General features: G+C 39.5%; 1 protein-coding gene across 2 annotated transcripts in view; it reads right to left on the bottom strand.

Moving 5' to 3' along the window:
• The window catches only part of RHOBTB3 (Rho related BTB domain containing 3), a 49482-nt gene that overhangs the window by 9407 nt on the left and 15838 nt on the right, over positions 1–24237 (bottom strand). The window contains exons 5-10 of one of the 2 annotated variants that reach the window (XM_090276501.1): positions 22220–22331; positions 19070–19435; positions 12443–12555; positions 9214–9334; positions 4138–4311; positions 786–952 (exon numbers count right to left, since the gene is read on the bottom strand). In XM_090276501.1, the coding sequence (XP_090132627.1) occupies positions 786–952; positions 4138–4311; positions 9214–9334; positions 12443–12555; positions 19070–19435; positions 22220–22331 (1053 nt within the window). Of the gene's footprint in view, positions 1–785; positions 953–3493; positions 4045–4137; positions 4312–9213; positions 9335–12442; positions 12556–19069; positions 19436–22219; positions 22332–24237 lie in introns of those variants that run through there. The other variant, XM_090276502.1, reaches the window with a different exon arrangement.

Raw genomic sequence — 24237 nt, 5'->3', positions numbered from 1 at the left:
AGTCCGTGGTTCACAAAGGCAATTTGAGGTTCTTGAGGATTTAGTTTAAGCTTCTCATTTAAGGTCATGTCCTTCACAAACCACACCTGTATCTGTGTAGCAGCTATAAGATGATGGCTAGCAAAGGCATACACTTTGCTATATCTAAACAAATTCACCTGAGGAGCAAGGCAAAAATTATTTTGAGGAGGAAATGCCATCCACTTAAGGTTATGGGTGAAAATATATAAATATTTCTATGAGAATGTTATTCCTGAATAGTTGCTTTTAACTCAGAAGTGCTGTCACACAGAGCAGGATTCCCAGCATATTTCCCATTCTGAGCTTCAATAGCTAATGGAGGGGGAACTCAGAGCAACTTGGCCATGACATCATCACCTTGGTGCCAACCCAGTGATACTCACCGATCCATCTAACAAACCAATTCAGATTAAATCTTGTCATTTTCCTTTCAGGAACCCTAAGATGTGATCATTTGGGGGAAATTCAATATAAATTCTATTTCCTATAACGCTGACACAACACAATATAGATCCACATTCAAATGACTCTAATAACTGCCACCATTTAGTTGAAAAATTCCATGTCAGCAAATTCTAGCTCCTTAGAAAGGGATTATTCAAAAACCTTATCTTCAAAATCACCTAGCCACAGAGATGATTGTGAGGGCACTTTAGCCTCATTTAGCCGAACTAATATATCTCTTAAGAAGCAGAAATTTTAAAATAGTATAACTTTAAAAGATTTTTTAAAAATCAAATAAGCAGATACATAGGGCCAATTACCTTGGCTTTTTTGAGCAGGTCGACTATGTCGAGGTTCATGGATGCCAGCTCCCTGCTGGGCATACTCTGCAGCTGTGTGATGATGAACAGCTCACAGATGTGCTGCAGTCTGGACACTTGATACATTTCAGCACAGATCAGGAGACACATGGCCTGGAAAATGCCAGCTGATACGAAAGAGGGAAATAAGAGAAAAGGGACAATAAAACCATTCCTTTTATGACCTAAAACAAAACAACAAAAACAAACAAAAAGTGCTGAACTACATCATGCAATATAGAATAGAATGCCTAGGAAAAAACCTTGAAGGAGTCAGCATTTTAAACTCCATGTAAAAAAGAATTTCAGGCTTCACATTCAGAAGTGCATCTGTGTGTTGTTTGTTTTTTAATTCTCCAGAGAGGGAGATTCTACAACTGCCCTTAATAATCAATTTCAGAGCTATGGGATAAATCCTTCTACTAGCTAAACTAAATCCTTGTAATTTTTCTACTTCTGCCTTTAGTCCCACATTTGTTTTATTTTAATTGTGGTAAAATAAACAGAATTTACCATTTACCATTATTCCAGTTTTATTGAAAAATAGTTGACATACATCACTGTAGAAGTTTAAGGTGTACAGCACAGTGGTTTCATTGACATGTATTGTGAAATGATTACCACAATACGTTTAAGTTACTATCCATTATTTCATATGGATACAAAAGAAATAAAAGAAAAAGTTTTCTCCTGGTGATGAGAAATCTTAGGATCTACAATCTTAACAGTTGTCCTATGTATCATACAGCAGTGCTAACTACAGTCATGTCGTGCATTACATCTCTAGTGCTTATTTACTGACCACCTTTCTCCCATCCTATCGTTAACTACTTTTAAGGGTACAGTTCATTGGCATTACATATATTCCCACTGCTGTCAGCCATTACCACTATCCATCTCCACAGCTTCTTATGTCATTCCAAACCAAAGCTGTGTTCATAAACACTCCCCGCATTCCCCTCCTTCCGAACCTGGCAATCTTCCTGGTGGTTGTTTTTTATTAAAACAATTCCCCGTAAATCTGTCTTTAATTATATTTTTTTCCATTGCCATTTATTCCCCATACACCCCCCCACAATCACATGTTGTCCATGTCCATGAGTCCTTTTACCTTTCTGCTTGATCCGTCTACACCCTCAACCCTGCCCCAGAGCTGTCGGCCTGCTTTCTATCCATGACTGTCTCTGTTTTCCTTGTTAGTTCAGTTTGTTCATTAGATCCCACATATGAGTGAAATCATACGGTATCTGTCTTTCTCTGACTGGCTTATTTCACTTAGCATAATATTCTCCAGGTCCATCCATTCTGTCCAAATAACAACTGGCTGTGAAATAAGCCTGATTTATGATGTAATTCTCTTATCCCTCCTTAAATTCCTTATTCTTTTGTACTTACAAACCAAGAATGCTGTGCATGCTATTTAACATAATGAATAGATTACCTTTCTTTCTGTGATTTTCTCCATGCAAATATTTCAGTATCTAACTTAACTTTTTGATTATTCATTTTCACTCATTTTCTCCCTGCACCTTTTACAGATTATTAAAGTGCTTTGTCCTAGAGTTATTAGTGCTTTTCTGAGTACTTTTCTAATTAGTAAGATAAAACCAAAAAATTAAAGCTTCAATTACTCTAATGAGAGGATGACTGAGAAACCAAATTTTCTTATTATTTCAAATCTAGTCAAGCTTTTAATTTAATATACATATTTGCCAGTATCAAAATAGTAAATAACACTTATTCTGCTGAGAATCAATGCTTTTTATTTTTATTTTTATTAACCATTTATTGTTTATGGTACTACAGCTGTCTTAATTTCCCCCCCTTCGCCCTTTACCCAGCACCCCTTACTTCTGTAGTCAATCCCCACACCGTTGTCCATGTCCATGGGTCATTCATACATGTTCTTTGACTAGTCCCTTTAACTTCTTTCAGTCAGTCCCTGCCTTCCCCCTCTCCTCTCAAGCTGTCTATTCTGTGATTCTATGGCTCTGGTTCAATTCTGCTCATTACTTCTTTCTGTTCATTAGATTCCTTTTATAAGTGAGATCATATGGTATTTGTCTTTCACCGACTGGCTTATTTCATTTAGCATAATTGTCTCCAGTGCCATCCATACTGTTGCAAAAGGGGGAAATTCCTTCTTTCTGCTGCATATGCTTTTGTTTTTATTATGCAAAAATGATATACCAGTCTTTACCACTGACAGTAAGAACTGTAACTGGCTCCAAAACATTATAGCTAGCTGCAAGATCAGAATTAATTCCATTTAAAAGGAGATTTTCTTTTTTGGAGCTTTAAAACCTTTGACTGGAGAGCTCATGAGTTGTTTTAAACTTTTCAATAACAAACACAGGATATCTTCCAAATCCAAAAATCAAAAGATTAAACCTGAGGGAGGTATGGTTTGAAATCTGTGTTTTCTTCTTTATTCGCTAGGATGCCTGGCCTCATTCTGCAATCAAGGTCTCCGGCCTGGACTAAGTCACCAGGGCCTTATTCTAGTTGTGTTTGTGGTGGGAGCCACCTGGTGGCCAAAGGGTGAAGATTAATCAAAGGGGTCTCCTGTGCCTGCACCCACGGCTTTAAGGCCTGTTGAAAGGATTCTGCAGTTTCTCCAGGGTGCCTCCAGCTAGTGGGAACCTGTTAAGATCTGTTCCTACCTGTAGCCGCCACAGATGGTTAATTCCTGGTCCAACGACAATCAGTGAACAGGGAAATAAAGCCTGCAGTCCAGTAGGCACTCAAAACATCTTAGAAAGTTTTCAAAGAAGTCAGCTTTAGAAGAGTCAGACTTGAGGAGAAGTCAGAAGAATGCATTCAAAAAGCCCACAGCCTCGGGGCCAGAGAGCTGACCAAGGAGGTCTCAGAATACTGCAAGTCCTCACCAGGGCCTTTGTCAAAATGCAGAGCCGGCAAAGCAGCGGTCCAACACTCTTCTCCTCATGGGGGGATAGTGCTCCAAGGAGCTTGCGGTCCCAATCTGCAGAATTGGAGCAACCACTGAGCCCCAGAGGACACCTCCATTTCCAGAGTGTCCAGAGTGACCCTCATGCTGCTGGTTCTGCCTGGGACACGTGGACTTATGTCAGAGTCTGAGAGCCCGTAATAGGTATCCAATCAATCCACTGCTCTTCCACTAGAACCAACTGAAAACTCGTTGTTGCTCAAAACTACCTCCACCTACTTAGCACATGTCATGATGTCAACTCTGATAAACCTCAGGTGAAAACAAATTTCACACAAAGTTATTAAAACAGGTGACAAGGAGAGAAAGAATTGTTAGATATTATCTAACATTTACACTGCTCACCTGGGCAACAGGAGTCCGTGTATAAGTACTCTAAGAATGACAAGAAAGTCTCTTTGGAAACACCATAAACCGGAATCAGAACACTCTTTGCTTCCATGTAATTCCCGTTAAACATGGCTGCCATGACTTCACACCGCGCCACCAGGATGGCCCTATGGGCCGGCACCGTCGCGCCTGCGTGATTCCAGGGGAAACTAGGTTCAGTGAAATAAGCTTGCAGAGTTATTATTCGAGCCACTTCCCTTGTCATTCAACCACTATTGCATCAGGCACAAGTAAGCTGATACATGGAAACCAAATTTTGGGGTGATGACCAGCATGAATTCAGAGACTTTTTGGTTTTTCATTGAAAAATAAAGAGTTCATAAGCCCTGGCTGTTGTAGCTCAGTGGACTGAGCGTCGGCCTGCGAGCCAAGTGTTGCTGGTTCAATTCCCAGTCAGGGCACATGACTAGGTTGCACATCAGGTCCCCAGTCGGGGGCGCGAGTGAGAGGCAACCACACAGTGATGTTTCTCTCCCTCTCTTCCTCCTTTCCCCTCTCTCTAAAAATAAAATAAACAAACAAATAAATAAAATTATTTAAAAAAAAAAAGAAAGTTCAAAAGTTGACTTTGAAACCAACAATTTGCATGTCAGGTAATTATTTGTTACTCGTTTATATTCCCTGATGATAGAAACCCTGAAATATTTTTGCTTCATGTACTTATAATGAAGCGTCTATCCTTTTATGCTTTCCAATTGGCCTGAAATACCACCATCCACCCCTGCCCATGTGCCTCCCAAGAGAACAATGCCATTCTTCTCTTGGCCAACTCACAGGACAGTCCTGGCCAGGCTTCCCCTTATCAGAAACAGGAAATAAACCATCTTTGGCCTAAGCAGTCCATAGATCACAGGAACGCCAAAGGAATCTCTTGTGGGGCCAAAGGGAACATTTCAGAGTTTAAGGAAAATTTGGAAGGGGATGGCCTGGGCCCCCTGCTGTCTCCCCAGCACCACCTCCCGAGGGAACCTCACTTTCCTAAATGAACAGTGCCTGCTTCTGGGAGAGCCAGAACTACTTAAAATTTTAAAGGCCCCTCAGCTGAAGCTCATCAAACTAAACCGACTCTCCAGTAAAACCTGCTCTGGCAACTGTGCCAACCACACCAAGCTCCAGAAGGGACACGTGTCACCTGGGGCTTGGGGGTAGAAAAGCAGTTCTACCACTCCTACCACATTAGGAAACCACAAATCCACAGCCAACCTTCAGTTTAGATCAGTTCAACAGATCATTATCAAGCACCCGCCACATGCCAATCACCATGTTAAGTACTGAAGATACAAAGGTGTGAAAGACAAGTTACCCTGCTTAGGAGGAGCCAAGCTTTTAGTTTGGCAGAAGACACCACAGCCAGTGTGAGTGACAAAGATGTCACCTTCCAGAAAGCAGCTCTATGAGGTAAACCACCCTGCTGTGACCAAGTGTCTTCACCTATGCATCCCTAAAATCTTATCCTTCTCAGAGGCGTATATTCTTCTCTAAAATACTTACAGTTATTGGTTTCTTCACTCTCTTTTAGTCTAAACAAAACATCTTTTGGCTCAGAAAAGACCTCCATCTAAGCCCAGTGGCTTTCCCCAGAGCCAATAATCCCTCAGGATTCACAAGCAGCTTCCAACACTGCCAGTCTGAGCTCACTGCTTGGCACTGTGATTTGCACAGGACACCTCCCAGAGGAGCCAGGAGGAGGGGCTGCAGTGAGTATCCTGCCTGGTCAGCACACGGTTGCTCACAGACATCCCATCCACAGCCCTTTACCCTCCCTGCCTCTTTGCCTGAAGGCTGCCTGCCCTCAATATTAGTATCCATCTGCAGAATGACCAGTTTCCATATTCAGAGAATGCCCTGTGTACACATACACACACACACACACACACACACACACAGATATAGACAGAATTAACAAAGAATTCAAACAGGTTATGCAATTTGACTTGCAATTTTAAGGTTTTAAAATCTTAAGTAGGGTACCGTGAAAAAAAAAAAAAAAAAGGATGATGAGAAGCATGGCTTAAACAAATTAGATCATCTTTCATTTGGGTTAAGCAGAGGGACTTAAGATTGGCCAAAAATACCAACTGGATAGTAGATAGGGAAGGAATTTGATAAGTAACGTTGGAACTTTAATAGAAAATTTCCATTGATAATGTGGTTACAAAATCAGCAACAAAATGCTCAATACCTTAAAGCACTTTCAAGTCAATTTCAAGCTTAGAATTTAGTTCAGAAAACCATTGTTTCTCACCATGTTAAACTACTGTTTTGTTATTATAAACTGTTGTACTGTGAAACTGTAATACAATACCTCAATTTGGCCACATTTTAAAACATTGTACATAAACTGTATAAATACACAAACATTGTACAAAACTTGCTGAATAAACATAATGCAGTGTTTATATACCAAAGAGCAATAGGATAGAGCTGAAGAATTAATCAAGGAGGAAAAAAGACATTATTTTTTCTAGTTAAAAGAATGTCAAGGCCAAAAGTGTCTTTCCTTTGTAGTATCTAATTGCTGTTATAGTTTTAAGAAACTTTTTAAGGAAAAGAGTTTTAAGAGTGAAACAAAATTTAAACACCCAAGTTTTCTAGTGATTTTGCATTGATCATTAAAGATCTTTGTTGTTGTTATATACTAAAATAAAATGCTAACATTTGTCACATCTTCACACTACTTGCCAAGTTTTAAAAATAAAAATTTTAAAAATGTTTTTTGGTTTATTCTGAAAATAGAAAACTTGCCTAGTTCAAGAGAGATTTAGAATATGCACTACTTAAGTAAACAGGGACAGAATGTAAAAGTATTTTTCATGAGGCACAGATTCAAATGTCAAAGGAAATTCATATCTTTCTATATCAGGCCTAAGTGTTTACCAAGACTAGTTCTAGAACTGCTATAGTAGCTTCATTAGCAATTATTTCATGGGAAAAGATATAAGCACAAACAAATTGGGGGGGAGGTATTTTTTTGATGACTATCTATTACAGGGATAGGAAGTAGGTTTTATATCCCCTGTCAACTCCAGCCAGCTGTTGATGACGTCCTGGAACACTTTAAAAGAAGGGTGATAAGGCCCTAGGCTTAGGAGGAAACAGTGCATGAGTCCATCTGTGTGGCTGCCATTGCAGGCCACTATCTACACCTTTACATACACCGTCTCAGTCCCTGTGACCTCTCTACCAAGTAGAAATTAGTATCCCCAAATTTCATAGGTGAGGAAAAAAAGGATCAGAAATGTAAAGTAACACAGCCAAACCTATTATGTAGTAGATAAGCATCCAAGCAAGATCCAAACCAGGTCTTCCTAGTTAGTTCTGGTCACTACCACCTCATCAAGCTTAACACTGAAAAGGACCTTTGTAGAATCGGTATGGTTTACCTTCTTCACTGAAGGCCAGGTGTGTTTAGTGACTTGTCCAAGACACACACTGGCTGGAATGCAAAGCCAAGGCTGGGGCTAGGCTTCAGAACAAGGCTCAGCCTCCTCAGGAGACAGGACCACTGCCTTCTGCACCCTGGAGGCTGCCCTCCCCACGCTCTTCACCAGCCAGGCTTGTCTCTCCTCTAGGTGATGTTGGAGAAACTGTCGCCAGACCTTCTTCCACCCATTCCTGCTTCTCTTTGCTCTGACTCCCTGGGAGGCCTTGGGTTTGGAGCTGGCGAGGCTACAAAGAGCGCCACAGCAGCTCTGCATCAGCTCAGGCATACACGCAACCAGCCCTCTGCACCCAGCTCTGCACAGGTGGGGCGTGAGCAGGTGCCTGCAGAGGGGCCGCAGGTGGAAGCAAGGAAGACATGCAAGAGATTATGAGGAGAAAGGATTCTCCAGGTCACTGCTTCTTTCTTTTCTTTCTTTGTAACATAGTGTCATGGGTTGTATATTCACTTTGAAAATCTTTTCAGTAGGTTACACTAACAATGTTTGGTGTCAATGCCTCCTCCTATGCAAATTAAAAGCCAGTGCTAATGACTCTTATGCAAAAAGTTTGGTCTCCTGTTAGCTTCCTTTTATTCCAAATTATTTTTTATGTGTTTCAGGGTCACTCTTACTGTCCCATTCTCAGTGTCCCAAGCTCACACTGCAGACAGTGCTGACTGTAGCTTATTAGAAGGCACTCTGAATAGTTTCCAATTCACTGTTTGTCTTGGGAATAGTTTCCAACTCACTGTTTGTCTTGGGAAGTGGCCAAATTTAAAAGTATAATGGATCTTTCTGGGGAAAGTTTTAAAAAAATAAATGACTGATAGATGCTCTGCATTTCTATCATAAAACAGAATTATATATTCCTTTTAATAACAGCCTATCTAAAGTTCTACCTATTTCATTTAGTAACAACTCCTTCTACCCTTGAATAATTGAAGGTATATGACATTTCATCTTTAGGGTTATGCTTTTAATCTACTAAAGTGACAAAATTATCCAAGTGAATTATCAATAATGGGCATTATTTTAGCGCATCTTAATTAAAATTAGGTAGCATTACTTTCCTACAGGGATAAAAAGCAGCTCTCACTTGCCCTGGTGATAATTTTGAGTGCTAGGAGGAATAAATGTAGCAATATCCATAGATGCCTGATGTAAGCCAGGCATGACCCTGAACCAATGGTTAGTTCCTTTTGTTCAAATAAAAAGAGAGTGGAATAGAATAAGCTAGAGGTAATATAATTTTAGGGGGGAGGGGCTGGTTTCAGATGATTCAAAAACCAAGATCTTAAAGAAACACACAAACAAAAATATTTATAATGGAGTTATATTAAAGATTACCCCATCCCTTACCAGTCCCTAAAAATTAATAAAATATATGTTAAGAAAAAAAAAACTAAGAAAAATATGAATTTTATTTCCTATTTTAATAAAATACTTCACTTTCCTAGAAGGTTGTGTTGAAATTCAGACAGTATTAATCTATATCCTGCAATGGAGAAATGTCATTCTTACACCCCAAATATTCAAAGCTAAAATAGAAAGTTAGGTAAGAAAACAAGAAATAAAAGTGAATAATAAACTTCGCAAAAATGAAGCATACCTTGTATTTCGAAGACAACATCAGCAAGCATTGGTTTATTAAGGAAAAACTTGAGGGAAGTGTTATAAAACCACAGAGGTTTTCTGGCTTGATAGGTTTTGCAATTCCTTAGGCAATTAATCTGTATGGAAAAACAAAAATATAAGGGTAAACGTCATACAAAAACCTTTGATAGTATATACAGGCTGGTTAAAGAATTTTGATAACTGCTAAATGTTTAAATGATTAGCTACTCCACGGACTCTCTGGTCATAGCCTTCACGGGAACCACCCCTCCCACCTGCCAGGGGGCGCACTGCACTAGGCGGCATTCACAGCAGTGACTAAATGACTAAGTGAGAACTAACCCCACTGCTGGGAGTTAGTGGGGTCCTGAATCCCTGGGGTTCTCTGTTACCTGGGAAACAGACAACAGCAGTCCAACCTCATATGAATGCCTTGAAAAAATATGTTTACAAATACAACCTGCTCATTTCTTCACTCATTAAGAAAGTACATACACAAAAATTCTTTCTCCCCTATCACACCATGTCCTACTGCTCACTAGATCACTATTAAAATACCCAGGAGTGATGCACTGATTCATCTCCACCTTAATCTACAACTTAATAATTCCAAATATCATTCCTACCCACCGCAGGGACTGCTAAAATCTATGAAATGTTGGCTGGATCTCTGATATGAAGCCCAGAGAACCTCTTCCATGACTACAGCCATCGGTCCCCTCGCATCCGCTTGCTCCAGCTGGTGGCCTCCAGTAACAGTGCCTCTGTCGGACCTCGTGGTCTCCAGCCTTCCTTGGCTCCCAGCCCAGGATCTGGCGCTTTATTTATCATTTCTGCCATCCTTCCAACAACCCAAGAGTCAAGGGCCAGCCCCTCCTCCCTCACCCTCTTCCACCCATTGGCCTCAATAATCTCACAACTTCAGCCTGTGGTGAACTCTGACCTCTGCTTGCCTAGCTGGGGAATACAGAAAGAATTATCCCTTAAAAAAAAAAAAAAAAAAAAAAAAAAAATGAAGCATACAACTTTAGCATTAAGAATAAATGTCACTTACTCTTCACTTTGGTGGGAAGTTAAAAATATTTAAGTAGTTGGTGAGGGTGAAAAAATATTAGCCTTTCTCACAAGGAAGAACAGAACTCTCCAGAATGCTATCTGTGAGCAAGGCAGAAGAGCAAACCAGGACCATACAAATTCCAGTCCTATAAAGAACATTCTGATTCTTATACACTACACACATTAATACACACTAAAGGAACTGATGGACAGGATTCAGGTGAGTGCCCCACATAAAAAAGAAATAGTCAAAAGTATCACAAAATTTGAGAGCTAGCAGGAACCTTAAAAATCATTCTGCTTATCCGTCATGTTTTAAAAATCCTCACCCAAGAATACATTTATTGATTTTAGAGAGGAAGGGTGAGAGGGAGGGAGAGGAGGAGAGGAAGGCGATGAGGAAGAGGGGGAAGGGAGAGAGAAAGGGGCAAGGGGGGGTAGACAGAGAGAGAGAGAGAGAAACATTGATATAAGAGGGAAACATTGATCAGTTGCCTCCTGTGAGTGCCCCGACTGGGGATCAAACCTGCAACCTAAATATGTGCCCTGACCTGGGACTGAACCCACTACCTTTTGGTGTACAGAACAACACTCCAACCAACTGGGCTGCCTGGCCAGGGCTATCCCTCATTTTATAGAAAGTCCTGAGAAGACTTGCATAAAGCCACAGAGATGATTTGTGGCAGCACGATTTAAATGTACATTTCTTGATTCCTGATTCCTGATTCAGTGTTGCATTTCTGTGTCATACTCAATGAGTGAGAGAGACCCTTACCCACGGAAAGCACAGGAAGAAAACACAGAACTCTTCTTTCCTCTCATGCAGAGGAAGGAATGTGGTCCAATATCAGGGACCCATAGTCCCCAGCCTCCCCTTCTCCAATAAGAATTCATTTCATTCTTAGTACTCAAAGGAATGAGTGTGTTCAGAATCAAAACCAGGAAGGCTTGGCTTAGAAGAAAATGTGCCACTTCTGTCCTAACCATTCATATATAAAGGTTTGTATACCGTGAATATATATATATATATATATATATATATATATATATATATATATATATATATTCTTTTTTTCTTTTTCCTTGTCATTTAGTTCTTAAATGAAAGGGCACAAGTTTGGAGAGCCCACAGATGTACATTATGTACATTTTCACTCGTCTCTAAACTAGTTACTCTAGAGAATTTTTGAAAAATGAATGCAGGTTTATGCGCGCATTTATAGGAAAGGATTATTTAGTTGATTTAGATTGCAAGAGAGCTACCACCCTGACACACACTTGTAAAACTGGGCAGCCTCTGTCTACCTGCTTCAGCATGTTACTGAAACAAGAAAAGAAAGGTCTTGCCCTTCATTCCATATTACTTTATTTAAAAAAGCGTCCATCTTCTCAAAAATTGTCAGGAATCTTCATTAAAAACTAGCACAGTTTTAGATTTTTTAAATATTAACTTAAAATGTTTATAATTTAGATTGTAGAACTTGTATAAAAATTAAGGAAATAATTTTTCTTACATTTAATATAAACCTATATTCTGCTAGGCACTGCACATAACTTACCTTTTTATCTACGGTAGCCAATTTGTTTATCACAGAATCTGAAATAAGAATACACTGGCTAAATTGTGCGATATAGTTGTTTTAAAATAACAAATTTACTTTTAAAATCATGGTAGACACTACAATCTAAATGACTAAAGGTTTAACATACACAACTCTATGACCATACAGAAAGTCTGTATTTTTATAACCTTGACCCTAAATTACACGTTTGAATATATATAAACTGAAAAGTAAACCTTTAACCCTTCACTTGCTCAAAGAGATTCCTCAAAACTCTTGAAAAGGTACCCACAGAAACGGCCTTCATCCTCAACGTTTCAGAGGAATGTCTGAACATGTCAGGGAAATGTTCCAGAGGCTGCACTCCCCAAACCAACATTTTAAAGACATGACTTACACATATTTTAATTCTCTTACATGAATTAAAATGTGATACAGTGAGAAATGATGTGTTTAAATTCAAAATATTTAAGTGGCAAAAATATACGTGAGAAAAACATTTGTCTATTATTGTCTTTTTTAGGATTCAATGTTACAATCATTACAGTGTATCACTTATAATTCAGAGAAAGTCAGAGTAAACCAACTTACAATAAACTAACTTACCTTTCCTGGTGTTTTTAAAATGCATTTAACTTTCTCAATTACATTTGAAACATCCCCAGGATCCTTCAACTTCTTCCTGATATCTTCTTCTAATTCTTCCCACTGGAAAGCACCTGAAAACAAATGAATATATATTGACTTTTTCTGTTATTACAGAAAGAAAAATAAATATCTTCCTAGATAGCAATGTTCCCTCTTTTTTCATAGTCTTATTTTTCTTTACCAAATACATATCATTGTAATTACACTTAAACATTTAAACAACTCTCACACGAAAAAAAAAAAAAAAAGAAAAAATCTGCCTTACCCTAAATTATTCAAAAGCTAGTCTTCCTCCTTGGACAGCTGCCACCTCTGGGTAGTAGGGTAGTCAGCTAGTGATAACAGCAATGGCCAGAGTATGAGTTACCACCACAGGTGGGCCAACACCCAAGTTACTTACTTGCCCCAAGGTCTTTTCTAAGGGTGAATTAAATCATACTAATCATGGAGAGCAGTGACTGCCATTATGGAGAGGAACAGGCAGTGGGAACAGAATGCTTCAGAAGGTCTTGTGCATTCTCAGGGTCACACTAGGATATGTTCCACAACCATCGCTACAGGCCGACCAGAAGAAGGGCAGCTAGATAATTTTCTGATGAGCAACAGGACCTTGGCATTGGGGCACAATCACCCCACCTGGTCCCTCCCTCCCCTGTCTTTACCCCAACCCACCTCCAGTTATCTCTTCCTGGGCTCACTTCACTTGTGTCTCACACTCTCTGAGCCCCCTTCTCTCGCTGTCTTAGGAAATTCCTATTGGAGGCTCAGCAACAGTTCACCCTTTCCCCAAGTACTCCTCTCACTCGGCCTAAAGCAACCTCCCTGCTCCCTAGTGGCCTTTTCCTCATTTGACCTATCCCATTACTCAATGCTGATGTTTCCAAAAGTGCAATTCTGATCATGATATTCTGAGAGATTACTCTGATCCACCCCACAGTTTACAGAAAAGTCCTAACTTCTAAAAATATAATTCAAAAAGATGTGGCATCAGAGGGCATAGTTGGGGGACCCAGTTTCTAGTTCTATCTCTGCCATTAATTAATTTCTGGTGTGACTTGAGCAAGTCTCTTCACCTCTCTGGGTAACTTGGGGTTCTTTTTTATCTTCTCTCATTCTCTCTCTCCTGATGTTTCCCTTTATGTATTCAGAACTTCGCCAGATGCCTTCACAGAAACTGGGGAGTGGAAAGGGCACATAATAAACATGTATTGAAGCAATGAGATCAGGTGATTGCAGCCAGCCTGTACCAATGAGATCCAAAGTTGATGTGAAGGGTCAGAGTGATAGTCCTGCAGCTCTCAGGCATCCAGACAATGGAGCCCCACAGCACTTGGCACCTTTATGTACTCTTTACATTTCTCCTCCCCGACCTTCATCACGACTACAGTGTATGATGGGGGGGCTTGGGAGAGGGGAAGGAGAGCCCTGATTTCAGGCATTTGCTATTTCTTGGTGTAAATACTCCCACCAGGGACATACTCAAGCTCCCAATATGACAGCACAGAACACAGAACTGGGAGTAAACATAATGGGTTCTCACTAGCTGGTGCCAGCGGGCTCCAGCCCACCATGCTTCTTCCTACCTTTGATCACTTTTTCTGCCTTCACTGTTAGCTCCCTTCCACCTCAAATTCCCAAAGGTGTGCAGTCTAGAACAAGTCTATAGTTTTTGTTTTCCTCTTTCTGCACTAATGATTTTTAACTTTAAGATAACATACTCTGTTCACAATCTGATAAATTCTTTGCATTGTCACTCCAGAAAATTTCACAGGCACATGGACTATAAAGTCTGTATTAAAATGTCAGGAGTAGAAGAACCCTTTAGAAGCCAAGGGAAGTGGGATCAAGAAGATTTACTCTATGCCTGTGATTCTCAACTCTAGCTATGCATTACGTTTACCTAAAGATCTATAAAATACTATTGGAGAAGGTCTCATTCTCAGACCAATTGAATTAAATTTTTGGTGCTGGGGCTGAGACATTGATTTTAAGTCTCCCAGGTTAATCTAATGTGCAATGACTACTGATGGCCTCTGCTTTACCCTTAGACATTTCAGCCATTATCAAAACCCAGGGTTAGTGGTATGTAGCAAACAGCATGTGTAGGTATTTTTAATTTGTCTGCACTCATGCACATTAAAGGCGAGCACAGACATTGCTTTAAATGTAAAATTATATTAAGTAAAAAGAACACCTATACAATATCTCCATTAAGAAGATTATGTGAAAGCAAGCAAGCATCAAATCTAAATATATGGAATTGGTAGCAGGTAAATTCCTACAGGCCACTGATTTGTTTAAGAACAGACACAGAAAGATCCAACAACTAAAACTGAAAGTAAGACTAGTTCATAAGGGCACTCCAACAATTGGGCTGTTTTCATAATTAGAAATGTTAATTAATCATCTTTCACACTTCTAGGTATTCATAAAGCAATGATCCTTAGACTGGGATTTTTTTGTTTGTTTTTTTTACTGTGGTAAAACCATTTAACATGCAGTATGTCCTCTCAGCAGAATTTTAAGCGTCCAATACAATACTGTTAACAACAGGCATGATGTTGTATGTACAGCAGATCTTTAACACTTACTTGTCTTGTATAACTGATGGGGATTTTCTTTACATAACTTCTCAGAGCAGTTACTTACTTAGACTCTTAGAGAGCATGGTGCAGTTGTGTGTCCTAAGCTGCGCTTTTATGCAGTGCAGAAAAGAGCATGCCACAAGGGATCCCAACAGCTGAAGAACACTACGCAAACTGAAGATGAAAGTACACTTCCACATATTCATTTACCCTGGCAGCATTTCAACAGTGATGTGAAATTCTAAGGGACATCTGTGGCAGGAAGAGCTCAAAGCTAAATTCCTGAGGCTCTTACAAATATTTCAATTTCTAACCATCTGAGATCATGGAATTTGTAAGCATAAAAACTGTATCAAGAGGTGTAAGAATGTAACAATTGCATACCATTTAAGGATTACTCCACTAAGACCAGGAAACTGCTGCCCTCACTTTTCAGATTGCTCCTTCTTGAGTGTTAGTCATCAAGTACTTAGACATCATGCAGTGTGAGCTATTATCCAATGGAAAACTAACATATACATACCTTTATGGTGTCTACTCAGAAGTTTGGATAGAAAAATAAACTGAAACCTTATAGATGTAGTGTGTTAACCAGACTATTAAACAGGCCCTTCCTAAACAGAGGACCCCGACTGTCCTTTAAACAAAATTCCAAATTCCTAAAGATTAAAAGTATGTTATTAAACAATTAAGACATTCTTTGTAATGTGGTTCATGTTTTTAAAAGGCAGGAGCTAGGTTTTATATGGTTTTTCAGCCCATGTTTGCTCAGGGCAAATATTCCCGAGTGTGTCTCGTCCTAGAGTTCTGCCTGCTTTGCCAGCCCAGCTGACATGCGTACAAACAGCCCCTGCCCTTGACAGTTCCTAACATAACCTGTAGGGAGGCTTCTGTGAGGAAACCATTACATAACTGAGCCTTAAAACCTGTGCTCTGTTCAAAAGTTTTTAAATGTTTAAGAACAACAGGGGGGACAAAAAACCCCATGACCCTGGCCTCCTTACTAAGTCTCTGAGGAAAAATAAAAAAGTAATCAATTCACAAACAAAGACTAGAGGCTAAAACAAAATATTAACAAATGTTTATAGACGTTTGAGAGTGGAGATCTGGTTGATTTATTTTTTTTTCCTCGGTAAATTTTTCGTATTTTTAAAAATTATCTTTACTGTGCAAACATAGCTTTAATATCTTTTAAAACATAACTTAGATAATAAAATTTTGGCTTGAGTCTGAGGTTATACTCTGTAGATAATTAAAGAATAATACACAGGTACCTACTGAAGCATTTATTTCCCCTTCTCCTCAGCCAGCCTCAGGGTCTCCCTGCAGCCCCCTGTCAATGGCCCGTGGCCCTGACCACACCTGACACCCTGTCTTGCTGGGCCGTGACATACACGGAGAGATCAGAGCAGAAATGTAACAGCTCAGTGTCAGGCTGAGAAGCTGGGGCTCTGAACCAGTCAAGGGTTTGTGGGCAGTAGGCTCTTCCTGCCATCACAGCCCCCAGCCCTCTCATCGCTATTCCCAGACTCAGTTTCCACCCAGCCACCAAGCTCCCCAACTTTAGGAGGAGACTACAAGAGGACACTGACGGCCCCCGCTCCTAATAGCTCTGTGGCAGCCAGCCTTGCAGCAGACCCCATTTTGATTTTGTGCCCTAAAACTGAGAACCGGGTTCCTCTTCTGGGCCTCTGGGGCATTTACCCCCCTGACTGTGGCTGGTACCCAGTTCTTCCAAGAGCCGGTGATGCAACTGCTGTGTTCCAGAGCATCAGCATCACCCGGGCGACTGGGAAATGCAGAATCTCATGCCTCACCCTGGGGCTACTGAACCACAGCCTGAACACTAACAAGATCCCCAGGTGACTTGTATGCACTTTAAGGTTTGAAAAGCACTGGCCCAGATGATGCACAAACTGCAACACCAGTCCCCTGCAGTCAGAACGATTGCCTTCCTGAAGTGAAGCAGCAGAGGGTGGGGGCCTCCTAATGGGAATCCTGTCTTGTCTGCTCTATTCATTCTTCCCACCATCACCAGAGATGTGTTTTCCAAAGCCCGGTCTGATCGTCCTTAAAATTCTAGAACAGCTTCTAAGAACCACAGGAACAGGTCCCGCTGGCCCTGCCAGCCTCTCACTTTCCCATTATCACCCCCAACTTTATGCTCCAGCCGTGGGGAACTTCCCATGGCTCCTGGAAAACAGCAGTTCCTGAAGATTACATTTTCATTAATGCAAAGTTCCCAGGATATAATACCTTTCAAATAACATTAAAGTGAACATATGAAAAACTGATGATAGGTAATTGACTCTGGGGAAGGGAACTAGGGGATGAGAACTTTTCTTTCCCCCTTTTTTTCATCTGTATGTATTAATTTTGCATAAAAAAAAATTACTCCCTGGGAGAAAGATAAGTAGGTTCCATCACTGGAGAGACATCTAGCAATTTTACTGCTACAATATTAAAGAGGATATAACTGACCTCAAAGTGTTCCTGTGCCTTTGAAAGTATTCAGTGGATATTGTGGGAAACCTGCTGAATAATTCATAACTGTAACAGTAAAATAATTGAAAGGGAAAGCCAAACACTTCCTTCATAGTTTCTAAACATATCATTAGTCACTTTTTTAAACATGTAAACATTTAGTTTTTGCAAAATTAGTCTTAAATACTGAACTGTGAGATATTAGGTTTAAACATCAAAATCTGTCATACTAGATGAAGTCTTTAGTGTGGTTTATTCTTATGATGATTCCCTGCTACTGGAGTCTACTCATTAATTTAACTGACACTAACCCAGAACTTGCCATGCTGAAGGCGCTGTGCTGGTGTGCCCTGCAGGAGTGATTATTTATGCCTTTTCCAAGCCAAAATTCACTGAACAATGGATTTAACACCTACCACCACATTCTGCTGCAATATATGTACATATTTTTAACCTAGTTAAATCTCCATGCTGCAACTGTACTTTTCACAACCATTCATTTTTAATTTATAAAATTATATAACCACAACTCAAATGAAAACAGTAAAATCTTATTTTTGGCATCAGTCATTTCAACTGAAAGTTACTCAAAACTTCCTTGCCTATATTTGCAAACCTTTATTAACATCATATCTGTCCCCAATTCTGATGTCTAAGAACAGATTATAAATGTTTCTACAGACATGTCTGAGAGAAGCAATGACCTTAGCCTGATATTTTATCAGCACATGATTCCAAGTGGAAAAAGAAAATTAAAGAAGAAAGAAGCTCTCAAAAAAATGTATATTTAGATGCTCACTTTAAAGGTCATTTTACATCCTGTTTTTTTCCACTCCTATATGGGACACTTAGATTTGAGACTTTCAATCCATTTGCTAAAATGACTCAGATAAAACTTCTGTTCTTTAGAATACAGTCGCTATTGAGTTGTTAAAAGGATAAGGAGAAAAATAATGAATAAGCTGCATCCTAAAATGGTTAGAGCACAGTAAGAAAAAAAAAGGCTAAGTCTAAAATAGTCATAGCCAAAGTTGTTCGAATCTCAGCCTAAACACTCTTTAGATCCCGTTTCTAGCTCCTAAACTGAATGCAATGACCCTGCTAACTTCTCTCTTCATTTCCTCCCAAAATCTAAGTGTCAAACAGAAAGGTGAATATATAGCTAGGTTTTAAGATACAGACACTTACTCTGATATATACCTGGAAAATTTTATGCCTTTAAAGTTAAGCTGGACAATAAATTCTTACATTTTCACATTTGGGGTATTTCTTGCTTAGTATGAGAAAAGATTATTGGTTTTATAAGTAGCTTTAAATCCAGGGCAGGGAAACTTGTAAGGAAGATGGAAAGCTTGGAGCAATTCCTATGCATAAAGCAAATACTACAGCATGTATAATCTTCAGTTCAGATGGAAGGAAGAAGATAAATGTAAAACTAACCAATACTTCCAAGGACCACAGGCATATTTCATTTCAAAAGCTTAAGAGACTGCACCAGAACCATTTGACAAGATACCTGAATAAATGAAGCGCAGAATGTCCGGTAAACACGAACAGAAGAGGGCGTCTTTAACAACGACTCGCAGTGGGGGGTTGCCTGGAGAATCCTGGGTAGCACCTGGAAACACAGTGTCTCTGTTGATAGCAAAGAGATCCTGGGTAGTTCGGATGATACTGGAATCCTGAATGTCAGAAGGACTCTTCACGTTGAAAAGCAGCATGAAAACATGGCTTACGGCGCAGAGAACGATCTTGTGGGCTTCTGCAACCTCCTTCAAATCTGGGTTGTAAAATACCACATCCACACACTGGCAGCAGAACAGCAAGTTATTTAAGTCAGAGTTATAATGCGATGCTTCGGCCTTTAAGACGGGCATTTTTTCTGTTTCAAAAAAGAAAATAAAAACAGTAAATTACCCTTTCGGTCTACAGACCCAATCATTTCAGGTTTACCTTAAATACAATAAAACAATATTATTTAATATCATTAGATTGAACCATATGAAATGGCCAATATTTGACTACTTTGATCTACAAAACCAGCAATTTCACATAGTTTAATCTAAGTAAAAGCATATAAAAACTAATTATTCAAGGACTGTAGGATTTCATAACACAGACACACAGAAATTCTGTATTGACTTTTCATAGTGCAAACAAAAAACCTATTAATGTTGTAAGAAGCAATAAAATAACATTTTTCATTATTTGTGTGTCGCAAAATAAAACATTCCTCCAAATACCAAATTTTAGTATGCTGGCGGTCATCATTCTTTACTGACACCTGATAAAAAATTCAAACAAATTATAGAGTAAGTCCTGAAGAACCTCAACCTTACATTGGAAGTCATTTTCCTCCGAGGACAGGAAGTGGGAAGATAAATTATTAAAACTGCAACTTCTCAAAGCCAGGGTTTAGTGTCTTGGACTTAATTGTTTAAAACCACCTTGACCATTTTATGTCGATCCTAAAATTAGTATATTTTTCTTTCTAGTAAAACAATATGCCTCCCCAGAATCAGCTTTTCCCCTCAGCATATTTAAGGCAGGGTTGGCTAGGCTTCCTAATTTCTAAAAGAAGATGTAACCTTCCATTTCCTAGTTTGATTACTAACAGAAATAGATTAGCCTGCAACCAATTCAGAGTATCCACACAGAGGACCACACCTTATGCTCTCATCACAGATCCTGATTGTGAACTGTCTGCCGCCTAACTTGTTCCCAAAGCTCAGCTGAGGGAAGTGTTATCTGTGAAGGGCTACTTGAAGGATTTGCAGTCACCTGAATTAGTGAAAGTCACACTTCTTCAGCAATGAAAATGCTTTATTCTAAAGCAAAGCTCCAGTCAAAAAACTGAACAATAACAACGTAATTCGGGGACCGGGCTCTCTCTGCACTGAACCCCACCCTTCCTCCTCTTCACTGCCTGAGGCACCTTCACAGACCCTTAAAGGATCAGCACAGTCTGCAAGTCACGTGCCCCAGAATCCAGGATCCATCCTTGGAACAAGTCAGAACCAGAACAAGTGTGTACCCAGACCTGTACTATCCTGGACCCCAGGGTTACGCTCAGAGTGAGAGCCACAGCTCTCCTAACAGAAGAAAAGCAGCCTTGGGACAGCTGAGGCTGCATTTGGGGATGCGACACTTTCGGAAGACCTGTCCACACCATCACTTAGGATTCCCAGATGAAGCCCCACAGGAGGAACTTCTTTTAGAGGTAAATGACATGAAACGCTTTGCTTTCTCCAAGGAACTGGTGTGTTTTCTCTTCTTGATTAATATGAACTAAGAAATTATCTATCTGCATTATTTATTTGGCTCTTCCCACCCATCTTCCCATCCAGAAAGAATTTAGGATCCCAGTGTTTGCTACTTAATAAACTATGTCTCCTTTCACTCTGCACAGCAGGAAGTTCAAAGCCAAGTGAATATCATTTATTGCCAGATTTTCAACCAGTGTGCCACAAGAACTTTTAAAACATTCGATACCTGTCTATTCAGTCAGGGGCACTGAACTCTTCTCCCTTAGACTGTCCAAAAAATAATAATAAATAAGATAACAGCCAACCCAACAATAGCTATCTGGTGTGAATGAATCAGAATTATACCTATTTATTTCGTCAGATCAGCAAAATATATATTTTTGGTGTGCTGCAGAATTTTATTAATTTATTATTAGTTTACGTGTGTCATGAGATAAGAAAAGTTGAAAATCACTGATTTATGATATCTATATCTGCATTTGTTTTTAAAACCTGGAATTGACTTTCCATAGTAATTTATATTTTCCTGATTTTTAATTTACATTCATTCATTCAACAAATAACGTATCAAGTACCTATTTTTTAAAGCAATATCCCTAACAAATTGATCAGTATAGAGTATTATTCTACTACTTCTATCACAAAATTATGCAAAAAATTATGATAATTTGATGTAATTTTATTTTTAACTTTATTTTCTTTCAGCCTTGTATTATGAACATTTTCAAACATTCTAAAAGTTGAAATACTGATATAATGAGCACACATATATCCTTCCTTTAAATTCTGCAATTATTTAACATTAACATTTTGTCATTTTTTGCCTTATCTCTAGATATTCTCTCTCTCTCTCTCTCACTGCAGACCCCTTTAAAAGTAAGTTGCAAACTCATCAAAATAATTTGGCTTTAAATGCTTTCAAATTCATCTCCTAAGAATAACGACATCCTACTCATCACAATGGTATTATCATACATAAGAAAATTAACAATAATTCCATATCATATAATTTCTATTCTACATTAAAATTTTATCCAACTGTCCCATGAATATGTTTTAGATGTTTTTGTTGAGCCAGGAGCCAGTCAAAGTTCATGCACTGAATTTGGTTGTTACTTCTCATTAGACTACAATCTAGAATAGCTCTCCACAACACACATGATTTTTAAGAACCAAGTTTTTAACAGTAGTTTTCAAAAAGTAGTCCAAGTACCACCTGCTTCCAAATCACCTGGGACTCTTATTTAAAAGGCAGATTATAGGCTCCACCCCAAATTTACTGAATCAGAATGCCAGGTGAGTCCTATATATACTAAAATTTGAGAATAATTGCTCTAAGACTTGTGAAATATCTATAATAAATATAAACTGAATGTCTAGTTATTGGCTAATAAATGCACCTGGTTGTTCAAGCTGAGGTGGTCTAATTCCATGGAACGAGTTGCTCATTTTCCTTTTCTTCATTTTTTCACTTGTCTTCTGGTTTAAGGCTTGAATCATAAAATACTCCAACTAAAACATGAATCAAATTTTAATTAAAGCTCCAACAAAATTATGTATCTGACATAATTATTTGCACCCAAATCACATTTGCCAAATATTTTTAATGTCAGTACCATCTATATGTAAACTTTGGCAAACACTTTCAAACATTTTTTTCATTAAAAAAAAAATCTATCAGGTGGCAATGAACACACCTATAACTCAGGTAGAACAGATTGTGCCTTGTCTAAACAAATCAACTATCCAATCAAGAAGGAACAGTTTATTCTCTTGAATAACCAAGAAAACCAAGCAATAAAACCGTGTGACCATCAATTACCATCTCTCTGGTGACCACGGCTGTTGATATTAGAGGAAGTCAGGGCAGGAAGAGATGTGGCTGTGTGGCATACGCTCCTAACAGCTAGGGAAGTTCACACGTGCTCTATTTTTTTCCTGGATGAATTACTTTGAAATACATCCTTTATTTCATAAATTTAAAATCTTAACCACATGTACTCATATAGCTCCAGGCCTGTACTTTACATTGTGAGGCCTTGGGCAAAAGTACAAATCCAAGTCCCCATACCACATATCCAAATATTTAAACGATAGAAACCAAGAAAACAAACTGTTCTGTAACAGATATTCTATCCTCCTTCCTTGACAAATGTATCAGCATAAAAGCCTGAAAGGCTAGGCTCGGATTTAAATTCCTAGACTCCTCAGAGTCTCTGGCAGCACAGGGAGAGTTGGTCTCTAACTCCGGGGCCCCAGACCCTCTCCTCCTCCCAGCCCTTGCTCTGCCCCCTGCCTTGAGGAGGTGTGTGCATGCACGCAGTTGTCTGTGGCTACACAGCCAAGCCCCATCCACTCTCCGTTCCCCCAATCTGCACACACAATCACCCCTTGGCCACCTCTCAAGTCTGGAAGGGCACACACCAGCAATGTGGCCCACCTGCAGGAAGATAGACCAGGAAAGAGGCCTGCACAGGCCTGGGAAACAGACTCAGGGCCAGCTACGCAGAGAATTCTGTGGTCTTTGGTTTTGGAACATGGTCAATACAACGCTCTATCCTGTGATTGATGGGAATGTTCTGTAATATCTGTGTTAATCGATGCAGTAGCAGGTAGCCACATGTAGCTATTAAAATGTGTACCTGAAATGTGACTGGTGTACCTAAGGAACTGGAAGTTTTTTGAGTTTAAATATAAACAGCCACCTATGGCTAGCGACTACCACATTAGATGCTGCAGGTCTAGAGGGGCTACCAGCTCTAGTGGGCACATCCCCTTGGCTCTAGCATCTTGTGCCCTGGGGGGAGGGTACCCCTGGAGGAGGGCTGCATGGGGCTCTCTGAGGCTCAAGGGCACAGGCCCCTCTCACCTGATCTGAAGGTAATACTGCACAGCTCTTCATCACTGACACTTAGAAGATTTTAGATGTTGCTCTCCTTCTGACACTATCATCTCCATGCATATTCTTATGGATATCATTATTTCCTACATTCAAGACCTCGGTTGTACTTCACTTTTCAACAGTCCAAAAAGAGATCACTCTGATCTTATTTCCATAGTTTCATTAAGTCTTGAGTTAAAAGAAAAGGAAAGTACCATGTTTTCCTTCCAACACTGACCACATCTTCATTCCTCATCATGCCTCCAACCCTAACTGTAACACTAGGTATTAGGAGCAAAGAGAAACAAAGAGGGGAAAGAAAGAAAGAAAGAGAGAAGAGAAGGTGGGAGGTGGGAAGAGTGATCCTGAGAATTTAAGGTTCAGGAACCTGAATGTGGAACAGGGGGCCTAGGCACCCACCTCCTTGGCCATCCCTGCCAAGAGAACCAGCCTCCTCTTCTCCAACAAATACAACTAAACTATCTTCTCCTCACCAACTCCCTAGGTATTTCAGGAAAATGTAAGAGTATTAAACCA

The sequence above is a fragment of the Furipterus horrens genome, unplaced genomic scaffold (assembly GCF_987537825.1).
Source record: "Furipterus horrens unplaced genomic scaffold, mFurHor1.1.pri manual_scaffold_5, whole genome shotgun sequence".
NCBI lineage: Eukaryota > Metazoa > Chordata > Mammalia > Chiroptera > Furipteridae > Furipterus > Furipterus horrens.
Note: the sequence above shows the minus strand (reverse complement) of the source record. Positions and strands in the feature narration are given on the sequence as shown.